At 41.5% G+C, this 15,851-nt stretch overlaps 2 protein-coding genes across 2 annotated transcripts in view; both read left to right on the top strand.

Annotated features, from left to right (window-relative positions):
* LOC308101484 (phospholipid-transporting ATPase ABCA1) overlaps positions 1–15,851 on the top strand; it is a gene marked incomplete at its 5' end in the record, with an annotated part of 254,815 nt that overhangs the window by 170,377 nt on the left and 68,587 nt on the right. The window contains 3 exons of the mRNA XM_080450900.1: positions 8,554–8,731; positions 12,562–12,677; positions 15,001–15,145. Coding sequence (XP_080307026.1) covers positions 8,554–8,731; positions 12,562–12,677; positions 15,001–15,145 — 439 coding nt within the window. The remainder of the gene's footprint in view (positions 1–8,553; positions 8,732–12,561; positions 12,678–15,000; positions 15,146–15,851) is intronic.
* Positions 4,847–5,278, top strand: LOC308101966 (cytochrome c oxidase subunit 5A, mitochondrial-like; the record flags this gene model as incomplete). The annotated part of the gene is made up of 1 exon (XM_080451521.1): positions 4,847–5,278. One exon carries the CDS (start codon positions 4,847–4,849, stop codon positions 5,276–5,278), a length of 432 nt encoding a protein of 143 aa, XP_080307647.1.

Raw genomic sequence — 15,851 nt, 5'->3', positions numbered from 1 at the left:
ATGCGTTCCCGGTCTTAATGGCTTAACCACGATGTCCGGATAAGCCCTGGGCTCCTGCGTCCCTGTTGAAGCGGCGTGTCTCTTGGGGAAAGGAGCCGGCACGAAGGCAAGACGTGACTGGGTGATTATGTGCAGTGGTGGACAAGGCACTCAACCCCTAGTACTCGAGTCAAAGTAGATTCTGTTGGGAAACAGGAAAAAAATGTGTTCAAAGGATGTGTTTATGTAGTACAAAGTACAAAACAAAAGTATAGATACTCTTTTTAGTTACCCATTAAAACCGAGAAAGCATCTTTGACATTTTAGATTTTAGCGTTTAGATTTTAGATTTTAGCGTTCATCGTACACACGGACAGCTTTGTCATCATAAAATGTGTATGTTGCAATTATTTCAAGTTCAACACATGGAATCATATAGACTCTTATATAAATACATATAAATACACACACATGCATATTTGCTCTCGTCCATGCATTCATTCATTTTATATCCTATTTTTCAGTTCTCAGTGATGACCAACATTTTAACAGTTTTTATGACAATCAAAAAACGGAACTAAATAAAAACCAACAGCAGGGCAGCTTTTGAAAACAGTCAACAAGACATAAAGGAAAAATACAACACTTTCACCTTTGTTTTGCCATTCAGCAGAAATCTGAGCGAATTGGTTTTACATACTCAGTCCATCTAGTCCAAATCCAAAAGATTGTTTCTTCCGGAGTTCTGAGAGAGAAAGACAGTTTTTCCATTCTCTATATGTCATGAATTATTTTGATCCATTCCTCCACTGTGGGGGACCATTTTCTTGTAATAGCCTTCTTACTTGCTACCAGAAGGGTCAGAATTAGTTTCTTATCGATGTTATCTTATACCTCAAAATGTTCTTTTTTTTTTCTCTCCCAGAAGTGTTGTGTAGTGAAGATATCATATTGCTGAGACCATGTGAGGATTATGGTCATGGTTCAGAAAGCAAACATCTAACTACAAATTCTGCACATTTCTGCGTGCGTGTCAGCGTTGCTGTCCTTCACTCAGCTTGAGAACCATCCAACCGAACTAACTCAAACTCAGAGGAGAGCGGTTCCCTGCGTGAAGTCGGTCAGATACTGTAGGCAGACTATGTAGTTCTGCTGTTGTTACTTGGAGTCTCTGGTTAATTCCATTCATCAAGTTATTTCTTCATTTTCTGATTATGGATTCACCGTTAAGGAATGTTTTACAAACTAAAACTCAGTGTTGGAAAAAGTACTAAAATTCTTTACATAAGTAAAAGTATCAATACTGCAATATAGAAATACTCTGTTACAAGTAAAAGTCCAGAATTCTAAATTTACTTGATTAAAAGTACAAAAGTATTGGCATCAAAATATACTTAAAGTACCAAAAGCAAAAGTACAAAAATGTTTGAAAATAGCAGATCGCAGATTTTCAAATAACCTACGTATAAGATAGGGCTAAAGTGGTTAATGTATGTTTCATAATATCCTAATTTATATCTGAAAAGTAACTAGTAACTAAAGTTTTCAAATAATTGTAATGGAGTAAAAGTACAATATTTGCCTCTGAGATGTAGTGGAGTAGAAGTAAAAGTATTGGGAATTAGAAATACTCCAGTAAAGTACAAATACCTCAAAATTGTACTTAAGTACAGTACTTAAATAAATGTGCTTAGTTACTTTCCACCACTGCTAAAATTCTGCACGAGTCAAAGACATCATCGGGTATAGGTAAACGATAGAAATAAAGTCATTTCTTGGATGAACTACTCCTTTAAGTCTTGAGCTGAGAAGATATTATCCACTGAAACCCTTCCTACTTCGATGCCGGGGGTCTTTAGTTGGTCCCCTTCTTTTTTCCTCTACAGTACACCAATCTCTTAGCCGAAAATTGCCGATATACAAGTTATGCGGCTATTCATACAGAATGTTCGCCTATTATAAAATGCCAAGAATAGACACGCTAGGGTGAGTAAAATAACCACATGAACCTGTACACTGGTGTTAATTTGATGATCTTATGCCGCTTATGTGTGTGTCCCAAATGTTTGTGTATGTGTGTCTGTCCTCGGTCAGTCTCGTAAACCTCTACACCAATCAGCTCTATAGTTTCTCATAATCTCAGTTCCCCGTCCACTGGCACTGAACCACCCGATCGATCAGTCTGTCATATTGATGATGTCAGAGATTCTCTGCACGGTTTGTATCCCTTAATGTTAATTTCCACTTTATTTTATACTGTCTGTAGGTGACAATAAAATGACAAAATGTGAGTTTTAGAAAATGTCTAGAGAATAGCAGATCTACAAGGTCACAATGGTGTGACATGTTGTAATCTTGTAGATAATAATAAAACAAATATGTGGTTAAGTGGTTAATTCCTACTGTCATCCTCATAGTAAGAAATAAGAAAATGTAGCTAGCATTTTCCTACTGTGAGAGTTTTTAAGTTGAAGTTGTTGGAGAATAGCAACAGGCCTGCTGGTGGACTAATACCAGAATCCCTTGTTGAATTTCACACTAATCTCTCACTTACCAAGAAAAGACACCACATTGCTGGTATTTCACCATAATTGCACTATAATAACAGCTGACAACAGCATTCTACAAAAGAAATTAAAACTTTTTTTTCTTCCTTCTGTCGTGCTACCAAGTAGCACGACTAATGGCCTAAATGTTGTGCTTGATGCTCAAGAGCAGATCATTATCAGTTGAAGTTGCAAATCACTCCAGACCTTGTTTTAGAACTCCTGGAGGAAATCAACACATGCAAATCCTTTTCCTCTGCGGTGTGTCTTCCTCACTGTTCCGTCTATTAGTTTATTAGCGGGGTCGCTTGTCCTCTTCCTCAAAGCAATTAGCCAACTTCAGCTGTTCAAGGTTAGCTCATTAGCCATTGTGTCACCTCGTACTACTACCCGCCTTCCTGGCTATAGAGCGCGCAACAAGCAACGAAACCTGTTGGAAATGTGGGCCGGCGGCTCTCGCTGTGGTAAAGGGTTTCATATGTATGTGTCCTAATTGCGTCTGGTCGGTGCTGATAAATGCAGCCCGCATATCCACACGGGGTAACTTATTTAATATGCTAATAGCGCCACAGGAAGTCTTGTGAGAGATTATCACAGGCCGAGGGAGTGGAGGATACCGGGGGTTAATAAAATATAGCACCGCTAATTACAAAGACACGGCAAAGACGTTATGAAGGATGATGAGGATGATGCAATATATATGCATCACAGAGAATCAAAGGTCAACATCTCAGAGGAGGAAATTGATTGAACTCTTCAGTGCTTCAAACGGCACACGGCACACCGGAAAGACTAGAACGGGATTACAATACTAGAATATGAAAGGTGTAATATTAGAAATCCACGTCTTCTACTATAATTACGAAATGAAGAGGATCTTGTGTCCTTAAATGTAGCCTATTGTCAACCTAAGAGTTTAAATGTAGCCCATTATCAACCGAAGAGTTTAATTGGCTTTTTTATTTTGTTATTTAAAGAGACGTCTATATAACCCTCCCTCCCCAGCTGGACAAAGGTGAGCGTCTGCATCAATAAGTGCAGAACCGTCACCGCTTGTCCACCGTTTGTCTCTGTACACAGACCTTCATCGGGTTATCTGATCAGATAACTGACAGCTCTTAAGTCTTCTCCGACACGCCTGTCGATCAGTATGGGCGTGCGAAAGTTCTGAAAATAATTAAAAGGGAAAGTCTGCACAGGCAGCTGCTGCTCCCGAGAAAGTTTAACGTGCAAAGGTTAACAACATTTCGACCGTCAAGTGGCCTTGCTCAGGGGCAAAAGTTCTGCCCTTATTACAATTAGGTTTTCAATGCACAAACGATGCTTACACAAATGGAAAGAATAAAAGCTAACATCTACATATAGTAGATATATAGTTGTAAGAATTACTTGTATATTTTAGACCATTGGTTCTCAAAGTGGGGTCTGGGGACCCCCAGGGGTCCTTGAGAGAGTTCCAGGGGGTCCCCAGCTAAATGATAGATAGTTAGGAACCAAATGGACCATTATGGGTCTGTAACTCTGAGAGTGTTCAAATGGAACCAAATGGACCCTAACGGGTCCATTTGGTTCCATTTGTACACTCAGAGTTAAATTAACATTGATTTTACAATATAAATTGGGGCCCCAGGTATAGAAATGCCATTAAATGGGGGTCTGTAGCCTAATGTCAAACTGCGGGTCCTTGAAATTAAAATGGTTGAAAATCACTGCTAGAGCCGTAAAACTCTTCTTTCATGGGGGTCCCTCCCTGGCATATCTTTTCAAATGGGGGTCCGCGGGCTAATAAGTGTCAATTTGGGGGTCCTTGACATGACAAAGTTTGAGAACCCCTGTTTTAGACAGAACTGCAATTTCTGCAAGTTTTCCCAATGTGGTTTTATTGAATAATACAGTTTGATTCTGTGTTGTGTGTAATTAGTGCTATCACTCAACCTTGATACACAAGAGAGAGTCCTTGTTTGGTACTTGAGTTATTAACTCGTCCTTATCCATCTCCCAAGTTGGCTTGATTGGGCTGTAAAAAAAAGTGAAAAATTACACAATTACAAATTACAAATAAATGAATAATTATTATTGAATGTGGCTGTGATGGTGCCCCTGCCGAAATTCGGAGTACGTCATAGATACATCACAGATGACTGACGTCTCATAGGTGACATCAGTCGTCTTCTGATTGGTCAACTGCCTTTTTCGGATGGATACAAACCGTGTATAAAGACCTCCGTAACGAGATGACGTAAGCTCATTTTTCATTCAGGTTCGTGGCTTCCCTCCAGATCCAATCAGCTCGTGTCCAGTTTTGTCTTTATACCCCCATCATGTTCAGAGCCGCCGTCCGACTCTCCGTCTCCGGCGTCCGCAGCATAACGCGTGTGCAGCCAGGACGTCAGGCGGCAGTTCCAGCGGCCTTGAGGCGTTACTCGCATGGCAAGCAGGAGACGGACGAAGAGTTCGACGCCCGCTGGGTAACCTATTTCAACCAGCCCGACATCGACGCTTGGGAACTGAGAAGAGGGATGAACGCACTGATCGGTTATGATCTGGTGCCTGAGCCCAAGGTTATCGAGGCGGCGCTTAGAGCTTGTCGGAAGTTGGACGACTTGGCCAGCGCCATCCGGATCTTGGAAGCCGTCAAGGACAAGTCGGGCCCCCACAAAGACATCTACCCGTACCTGATTCAAGAACTGCGGCCGACGCTAGACGAACTTGGAATCTCCACCCCTGAAGAACTGGGCATTGACGGAGTGTAGCGGCTTCTCTTATCAACTGTGGGCACCACTCGGACATGGAAACCTTGTGCTGAAATCTTTGCCTCGTACAATGATTTGTGATAATTAATTAACCCATTAAGACCTGAGGCGATTCTTAAAAAAAAAAATCTAAATCCTAAAATCTAAAATCTAAAAAAAATAGCAGATCTACAAGCTCATAGCGCGGCACCGCGCTATGAGCTTGTAGATCTGCTATTTTAGCCAAAGAAATCTAAAGTGACACAGATGCGTTCCAGGTCTTAATGGATTGAGTTATTTTGCTTTTAAAATATTGATGAAACTAATCGTGGCTTCCCTGTGTATCTCCGATGATTGATGACTTCAGTCTTGCCCAAATATGGAGGGACAAGGGGTCAAAGATTTATGAATTCACGAAACTAGGGCGACGATGCCCAATGGGAATGCATGCCCCTCCGGTTATGCAATACCCGTATAGTATCCATTGTCAGATAACGTAGTGCCGTACACTTGGAGGCCGCAGTGTATGACATCAGTTCTGTGACGTCATATTGATCATACATCAGGGAGTAACGACAGCGGTGGCGGCTCCGCGTGGCGGTTCCGGATGGCAACTCCAGGTGGCTGCATTAGTCCTGGGAGTAGTGACGGCCCCAGGTGCAACAAGCAGCGGTAGCGATGGTGGCTAAGGGTTGCCCTGACAACGGTGATGAAGGCGACTGTCCTTCGGTCGCAGCAGTGGGGGCCCCCCCCAACCCCGGATCCTCACAACCAATAAGTGAGGCATCATCAGCCTTAATTGCCATGACGAACGTCCCAAAAAGGCTGTGGGCCCAGACAACATCAACCCTGTGTGGTGAAGGTGTGCACTGAGCAGCCTGCAGCCCCGCTCCCGGACCTCTTTAACCTGTTAAGACCTGAGGCCGATTCTACAAATGTCTTCTAAATCCTAACAGAAAAAAAAAAATGTCAAGGACCCCCCAAAATGCTAGATATTTGGCTGCGGACCCCCACCTCGAAATGTTTTGTTCCAGGGACCCCCCCCCCCCAGAAGCGAAGATTTGAGTTGCAAATATTCGCTTAAAAAAAGTTATATATATTCAAAGATTTGCAAAAAATGTCAAGATTCTTCAAAAATAGCAGATCTACAAGCTCATAGCGCGGCACTCGGTGCCGCGCTATGAGCTTGTAGATCTGCTATTTTTGAGTAGCCAAAGAAATCTAAAATGACACAGATGCGTTCCCAGATTGAATGGGTTAACATCTCCTTGATGCTAAAGAAGGTGCCCCATATTTGGAAAACCACCTGCGTTGTCCCCGTCCCTATGGTCCTAATGAATTATACGTAGCCTGCGAGTTAGTTCTGGCAGATATGCTCGAGAGGTTACATCAATTCTCATTCTATGTGGCTGTTTACAGCGTCATGCAGACCCATACAGTACGTCATACACTGACGTGGCAGTCAGCTGTCCCATCGGGTGGGTTATTTAAGCTCAGGGTGTTGTCATGCAGCGCTTGCTCCCACCACCACCCCAGCACCACCAGTGGGCTCTGCTATTGGTTCTGTTCCCCATGGGGTTTTGTTATTATATATCTATCTCCCAGCTCTTAAAGGTTAATGATGGTTGTCTTAATTATGCTGAGCAGGGATGATAAAATGTTGCAGAGCCTGAACGCCAAAATAAAATAAAATATTACATCCACTCTTGTATTCTCATTCTATAATATTGTTTCATATATTTGGTCTGTAATATTGGTTCAATCCATTCGTGAGTTATCTGACAGAACTACATGTACGCGGTCGCTCTGTCATCACGTAACTTGAATATCTTTGAGCAGCTGGTCCTGTGTCCCTTTTATACCCATATATGGAGATCCATGATGTCATCAATAAAACATCATAGTACTGACGTCATAGACAAGCCTCTGAATATTATGGTACTGTACTGGGTACTGTACTGGGTACATACTACTGGGTATAACGAGTACTCTGGCAACAAGTAAAAGGGTATTGCATAACCGGGTGTGTTATGCGTTCCCATGTTCAATCGTTCCTGACTATCATTTAATATTATTAGTATTATGATATATAAATATATAATATTATATGTATTTAATATATAAATGGCAGAAAATAAGGAAAAGCATAATCCAAGTCCTCTTTAACCACTTCATACTTTGTAAACTAATTCTCATTTTACCAGGATCGTCTCTGTGCTTGGTCTGCTGTTTTTCCCCCTTGCTGATCTACAAGCTCACAATGCATTGGAATGCAACCCGTTTTGAGCTTGTAGATGCTCTTTTTGGTTGAATGTTCTCCCCAGAAGTGGTTAAACCTCGTTTCTTGGTCTGCTCTCCCCCTAGCTCTCCCCGAGTTCTCCCCGAATACATATAATGGAGGGCGATGATTGAATGATTCATTAAAAGAGACTAAAAGAGTTAATTTATATGTGAAACTCGCAAGGGGGCTTATGATGAATTTGTTCTAAAAAAAAAAGAGACTTATCTTTGATTGTTTGCAAGTGTTTGAATGGCAAACTAATTAAGTCATCATTGCTACATGCCACATGGACATCAATTTTCCTAAATTATATACACTAAACGTGTGCCAACATTGTTTGAGTGCATCACCGTTGTGAAAATGGAAGATGAATGGTGCTAGCTAAAGTTAAAAGCTATATTTTCCTTTCCTCCAAAGATATTGCTTGAGAAAAATCATGGAGTGTTAGGCTACCAGTTTAGATTTCTCACAATGGAAAAAAATCATACTCTGCACAAATTTCTCTCAGTGAGACTCTCTCAACCATGCAATTTCTGACTTATTGACATATTCCGTGTTGGGGTGATTTCCAGTTTAAAGGCCTCTCTGGCCTTGATTTCTTTCTTGTTGGCAGAGGAACAACTGTGTTGTATATCAGTGCCTGTAGCGTGCAGCAAACTGGATTACTCTTTCAAGGAAAGTCTGTTTCCTCTTTGAAATAACCTCTGTATTTCATACTAAAAACATGTATTCATGAGTCCTATGAATTTACTGTGTAATTGGATTTGCCTCGACATGATGTCTGTCAAACAATCCAGTGCTGTCAAGGCAAAATGGGACGTAAAATCAATTCTTGTCATTTTGGCCGGATAAAATCGAGAAACATTATAGCCGAGAAGCAAAATCCATCTCTCAAAAGCAGTTAAAGTTAAAGCAATACACTGTAGCATTTGGTATGCATTTGCTGTCCTATATTGCAACGCGATGAAACGTTGTGACGGTAACGTCTTGCCCTCTCTGCTCTGTCCAATCACAGGGTCACGACATCCTCGGACGTGGTGGTGTCCATCTGCGTGATCTTCGCCATGTCGTTCATCCCCGCCAGCTTCGTCCTCTTCCTCATCCAGGAGAGAGTGAACAAAGCCAAGCACTTGCAGTTTGTCAGCGGTGTCAACCTGACTGTCTACTGGGTGGCTAACTTTGCCTGGGACATGGTAGGTACCACCTCCATCCGACAGCCATATCACCTCTTTAATTGAGTCCCGCTGCAGGGGTACATGGCTTTGCACTCTCACATTATCACCAGCTGTTTTGCCGGGTGCAGAGAGGGAGACTCTTTGAAATGAAGCAGTGCATGCCAAAAGGCTCGGGCCTCATGGAGGATGTGCATTGGCATATTCTTTAAAAACGAAATATAGCTTAATTATGTGACATAGTTTTTTTTTTGTCATTGCCTGTACCATCCACCTTAAAGGGACCGGGGCTCTTTGCACATTTTTAACCTGAATCTTATTGCATCTGCTCTCCACCGGATGATATAATGTTTTTGAGGGCAATCTCTCGAGACAAAAAAATGTTCGTCGACTACCTTTTTTCACTGACGAAAACGAAATAAAAACTAAGCTATGATGACTTAAACTAAGACTAAATATATTGACAATTTCGTCAACAAATAAAAACTAGACTAAAATATCAGGGAGGGACTAGTGGAGAAGAGATCCAGTAGAACTAAAAGACAGGTTGCGCTCGGGTGTTGCGCTCTGAAAATAGCAGATCTACAAGCTCACAAGTGCGACGCGTTGTGATCTTGTAGATAGGCTATTTTCAGCATGCAACCAAGTGCAAAATATCTTATGATATTTAGTCGACTAAAACTAGACAAAAACTAAAACATTTCAGATGACTAAAATTTGACTTAAACTAAATGGAATTGTATTCAAAAGACTATGACTAAATCAAAATTTGCTGTCAAAATCAACACTGCTCACAATAAGACAATAGCAATCGGGAAAATGTTTTGGTTAACTCTTTGACTGCCAGAGTATTTTCATAAAGTACTCCCCCATTGCCAGCAATTTTCGTGTTTTTTTTATTTTTATATTTTGAAAATTTTCATGAAAATAATTGATCAGACTGTTTTTTAAAGACGCCGCACAAATCCGCCACCAGAGAGCAGCACATGATAGCTTGATCAGCTCCTGGTGTCACTGTTTACCTTCTGAGCGATTAGACAGGGAAAACCATGAAAACGGATGTGACGTCCTCCCAGATTGTTTTGATCGTCAAAATTACGTTGTGATACACGACGGCGATGACTGATCGTCACCCAGACCATATAGAAGAGAAGCTGTCCGTTTGTCCGTCATACCGTGTGAAAAACCGTTTGTTTACCTATTTTGGACGAAATGACCGGGGGAAAATAATCAAAAACCGGAAACGGAACCCAGGACATGAAACCGGATGCAGATATGGGTGAAGTAAGTGGAACTCGAGAATAACATTGAATTTTAAGCAGCATAGCGCGATCAGAGATTAAACAATGAACGCAAATCCAACGCGTCAATGGCGTGGGTGGATTAAGTAGTTATTGACGCGTTTTCGAGTCAATGGCGTTTATAGAGTTAAGAGGCCTTTTAAATTTCCAGATGCAGTATGATACAGGTATATACATAACATGTTACTGTAACTCCACTACTTTTTCTAGCAACTTTGTATTTTTTTCCAATTCAATAACACAGTTACAATTCATGAAATTCAAATGGGCTTACACGTTACTTTATGTGACAATAGTGGACGATTTCAGAGTATTATAAGGTTCTCTCTCACCTTATAGCCTCAGCACAGTAAGCATTTAGGATGGCACAGGCATGACCCACCATATTCTGCCTCTGATTAGGTTAGGTTTGGCACGAGGAGTGATGATTTTAATAAGGTAGGATACATTATCACAGTAAGCCAATCTGAAGCAGAGTTGGGCAAGTCCTGCCTTTGCCTTCCTGGGTAAAAACACACACGCGCACACGTGCGTCACATGTGATAATAGTAGAGTTATCTCGTCTCACTCTGTGCCACAGGACCACTAAAATAATGTGTACATTAGTATTGAAGCCAAAAAAAAGTGACACAAAAGTATCTTCCCCTATTAACTAAATACTTTCATAATGCAGTAACTGCTCAATTAATTCAGCTACTTTTTGAGGGCAATAACCAGTAACTGTAACAACATTTTCAGTAACTTGCACAACTCTGGTCACTTTGCCCTGGTTTTCTTTTCTTTTAAGTAAATTAATCTTGAACTCTCTGGGAGATATTTTACAGCTTGGGTTGTATTGAAAGAATAATTCAGCTCCATTAATGGTGCAAATGCACACCGGGCGCTGCCTTTTGGGAAACCGGGGTACTTAAGTAGATGTTATTGGCTGACACACAATTATCGACACCGGCTGCTGCCATTGGTTATGCTCAACAAGCTTACTAGCGACAAACTAGGAAGTGAAGTGGTGATACATTGGCAGTTGCCTTAATCCATTTAGACCGCGAACGCATCTGTGTAATTTAAAGATTTATTTGGCTGTAAAAAATAGCAGATATACAAGCTCATAGCGCGGCACTCGGTGCCGCGCTATGAGCTTGTAGATCTGCTATTGTTTTTAAAATTCTTGGAAAATGTGTGTGTTCTAACATTTTTAACTCCAATCGGTGCTTCTGGGGGTCCCTGGAACCAAATATTTTGAGATGGGGGGGGGGGGGGGGGGTCCGTGGCCAAATACATATACATTTTGGGTGGTCCTTGACATGAAAACGTTTGAGAACCACTGATTATAGCAACATATGGTTTTTCTCAAAACTGTTAGGATTTAGAAGACATTAGACATTAGTAGAATCCCCAGAAACAAAGATTTGAGTTACAAATGTTCGCTTTAAAAAATATATATTCAAAGATTTGCACAAATGTTCATGATTTTTTTAAGCAGATCTACAAGCTCATACATAGCACGGCACTCGCACTATGAGCTATTGTTGAATAGCCAAAGTATAAGATAATGCTTAAAGTGGGTCAAATCTAAAATGACAGATTCTTTCCCGGTCTTAATGGGTTATGGCCAAATGAGAGTAAACAGTTTATCATGAAACTGTGGAAGGGGATTGGCGTCTGGGCAGCTCAACCATCATGGCAGACAAATAAATACTGACTGAGTAAGAAGAGAAGTGTTATTATGCAGGCAGTCGAGAGGTTTTAGCCTGGAGCTGTCCACATTACCATATCCTCCAACCACACAATGCTCTAAGGATGGAAAGCCATATTGTTGAAGGAATATGTTTGAATGGGACGGAAAGATAAATTCTAATATTTCAGCGGGATCATTTTCACTCTCACAGACTTGCTGTGTTATCTGTGACAGCTATATAAAGTCTATTATTATCATTTTTTTCCCTGCAGTAAGTTAATGTGATGTAGACACTGGAGGGCTTTGCAGTCAAAGGGAGTGAGGATGAGCAAACATAATGTCGATTCAACAGCGCTCAATAAAATACCAATTTAGAATGCCTTAAATCTACAGCGCTTTTTTTTTTTTTTTACCATTGTAGTGTTTTTTTATTGTATTACTTTTGTTTTGAATCATGGGCACCACTACATCACAAGCTCTTTATTTTCCCCCACAACTTATTATCAGTCAACTAGTAGCTTCAAAATGACAAAACCCATTGTTCAGTCGTTCGTTATAGGGTGTCACTGGCAGGCAATTTGCCTCAGACAGAGGAGGATTGGATTGCTTGGTTGTTAATTGGATTAATTGGAAATTAAAAGAGGGGATATATGGATGTTAATTAAAAAGTCATCCATAGATTTCATAATTACATGTCATTTACATTTGTTTGAAAAAAAGGATGATAAAAAGAATGGGCAGAGCCAATGGTCATTTATTTGTCTTGTCAGTAATGCTGAGTATAGCAATTTATTAATTGTCCATTGCACTGGCACTGACCTCTACTTTCAGCGCCTCAAAAGTGTTTTGTTTCTGTTTTTTTCTTTCCCTGGCAGTGTAACTACATCGTCCCGTGTTTGATTGTGATCGTGATTTTCCTCTGTTTCCAACAAAAAGCCTACGTCTCTCCTCCCAACCTGCCAGCATTGATTCTGCTACTCATCCTGTATGGGTAAGTCATTTCATTACATTATAATATGCAGCACCGAGTTAACCCAATGTATTTCAATAGCAGATCTACAAGCTCACACTGCGTCACGATGCGATGCGCTGTGAGCTTTTTCCTAGTTTCAAATCGTCAGTTGTCTTCACGCTCCTTGAAATATGCTGCAGAAAATGAAGGGACAGTGGGGTTGGCGAAAGGGCCTCTCTGTGTGGAGTTTGCATGTTCTCCCCGTGTCCCCTAGGGTAGGTACCCTCACAAAAACATGCAGTAATCCTGGTCACAATACTGCCTCCCCCTGGCCAGCCGGGGCACCTGATGGAGGGGAAAGGAACTGGTTGGAATAACGTGTTCCTTCCACGCGCTACTACGTCCAACCAGGGAAACTCTCCCCTGTCAGGTGATAAGAAGGTCAGGTGGCTCTCATGCATTGAAGGAGGCATGAGCTCGGCCCTGGCCTCCCTAGGTTGGCAGAGGGAGTGTAGTGCCCAGGATTACATAGACAATTGGCACTGGGAGTAAAATATGGGGTTACAAAATCGTGGGATAAAAATGTAAGAAAAAAAAAGAAAATGAATGGACCACCATTGAGAAACAAGCAACTATTCCATATAACTTTCACATTTGTTCTGTCGCAAATTAACACATTGGGTGCCAGAGGTTTATTAAAATATTATACGTTGAGTGCCTGCATTTCTTCCATCCACTTGCGTTATACGTTTCGTGCTGTAGAAGCCCCGACGCGGAAGTGCATGTAAACAAAGCGTGCGTGCGAGACGGCGGAGGGTCCCGACTAACGCCTGGAACAATAATATTTCTAACGCGATCCTCCATTGCAGCGTGATCGCCGATCGAAAACGGCCCCGTTTCCACCACGTTAAAAAGAAATGGAGATATTAAGCTTTTAGTCAAGGAGATAACATTGAAAACGCCGACCGGAAGGATTTTTGACATGGAGCCAGATCCAGCCTCTTCTTCTCAGAAACTCCTTGGGTGATGTCAAAGTTTCGTTTTAGCGCCCCACGTGGCCCACATGTATAAAAATAGAATTGGGTCAAAAACGGTCCGGACCGTTTTCGGCACTTCTCGTTTGGATCCTCAAAAACGGTCCGGACCGTTTTTGGCATTCAATGTGTTAACGCTTGATTAAATTAAAAAGAAAAATTGTAGTCACTAATACAGTGGTGTACTTTTGCCGTCTTATAATTACGCCTAAATTAAAATGTCTTATTAAAAAGAGAATTGCTATCTTTCTACAATTATTTCCACATAATACTCTCACACATAAATTGCTATTCAGTAATAATTAATTTCCTTTCATAGACAACACCCCACCCCCCCACTCACTCCCTTACTCACACACACACACACACACACACACACACACACACACACACACACACACACACACACACACACACACACACACACACACACACACACACACACACACACACACACACACACACACACACACATCCACAATGTCATCACATAAACATGTTTGCAACCTGCTAGTCCCGTCATAAGTTTCTTTCTGACTTACCATAGTGTATTCCAGTTGTACTTTTCTGCTTTAACAACGCGTGTCAGTTAAGAGCAAATGAATATTCACACTGAGAGATAATGTTTTGTGGGGAGTCCTGCATTATTTTTGTTTCACATTTTACTTTATGATGATTCCCCTTTGATTCCCAAGCACCTGCAGCAACATTGTACTTCAGCCTCAGCTGAACATTAGCCCATAACCACTTAAACCCTATACTTAACTGACCGGGTGGTCCCTCAGGCCCCCTCCCACACAAAATCGTTTTGCCCTCTTTGTGAGCTTGTAGATCAGCTGGTTGCCTGTTATGACGTGCCCAGAATAGGGACACTAGTTGTCATGTGGTTAAGACCTGAAGCCGGATTCTACAAATGTCTCTACAAATGAATCCCAACAGTATTCTGAAAAAAACGTATGTTTCTATATCAGTGGTGCTCAAACTTTTTCATGTCAAGGACCCCCAAACTTATATTTGGCCGCTGACCGCCATCTCAAAATATGTTCTTCCAGGGACCCCCAAGAAGCAAAGATTTGAGTTGGAAATGTTCACTTTAAAACAATATGTATTCAAAGATTTGCACGCATTTTCACGATTTTTCAAAAATAGCACATCTACAAGCTCGTAGCGCGGCACTCGGTGCCGCGCTATGAGCTTGTATATCTGCTATTTTTGAATTGCCAAAGTGTAAAATAAGGCTTTTCAGCTCAAATCAAAAAGTGACACAGATGCGTTCCAGGTCTTAACGCGTTAATTGTATAATGTGACCAGTCTATCGTTGCTTGCAGGTGGTCCATTACGCCAATGATGTACCCGGCATCGTTCTTCTTCAGCGTGCCCAGCACGGCCTACGTGGTGTTGACCTGCATCAACATCTTCATCGGCATCAACGGCAGCGTGGCCACCTTCGTCATGGAGCTGTTTGATGACGACGTAGGTGACACGAGGACACACTGACACTGACACAATTATAATATTCTGGGTTGGACAGACAAAACTGGCACGCAGATGGCCAGGCACTTGCAGATATTATGCACATAGACTTAGCAAGTGCTCCCCTCACAGAGAGACAGCGGGAACACATGCACACGTGCGCGCACACACACACCCACATACTCACCTTAACCCTTTAAGACCTGAGAAGATTCTAGAAAGGTCTTCTAAATCCCCAAAAAAAATTGGGAAAAAAAAAAAAAAAAAAATTCCCTCGATTTTTCAAAAATAGCAGATCTACAAGTTCATAGCGCGGCACTCGGTGCCGCGCTATGAGCTTGTATATCTGCTATTTTTGAATAGCCTAAAGAAATCTAAAGTGACACAGATGCGTTCCAGGTATCAATGGGTTAACCATAGTATGACTGATCAAACCCTAAACCTAAACCTAACCAGCGGTGTAGTGCTGTCTTTTTAGTCCCAGGGCGAAGTATGTCACCATCGCAGTCAGTGAAGAAAGGTAGCCAATTAGTGCTGTGCTGCTGGGTTTTCAAAACTGAATACAGTGTATCACTGCAGCACTCAAAAGCAGAATTCTACATGGAGATTGCCTAACTGCCACAAAGTACAAAAGATCATCAATTACAGTACATTCATGCTTTATTAGGCTTTCTCAAAACCATAAATCATATTAACCACAAAAAAG

The sequence above is a fragment of the Gymnoscopelus braueri genome, assembly GCF_963280865.1.
Source record: "Gymnoscopelus braueri genome assembly, chromosome: 15".
NCBI lineage: Eukaryota > Metazoa > Chordata > Actinopteri > Myctophiformes > Myctophidae > Gymnoscopelus > Gymnoscopelus braueri.
Note: the sequence above shows the minus strand (reverse complement) of the source record. Positions and strands in the feature narration are given on the sequence as shown.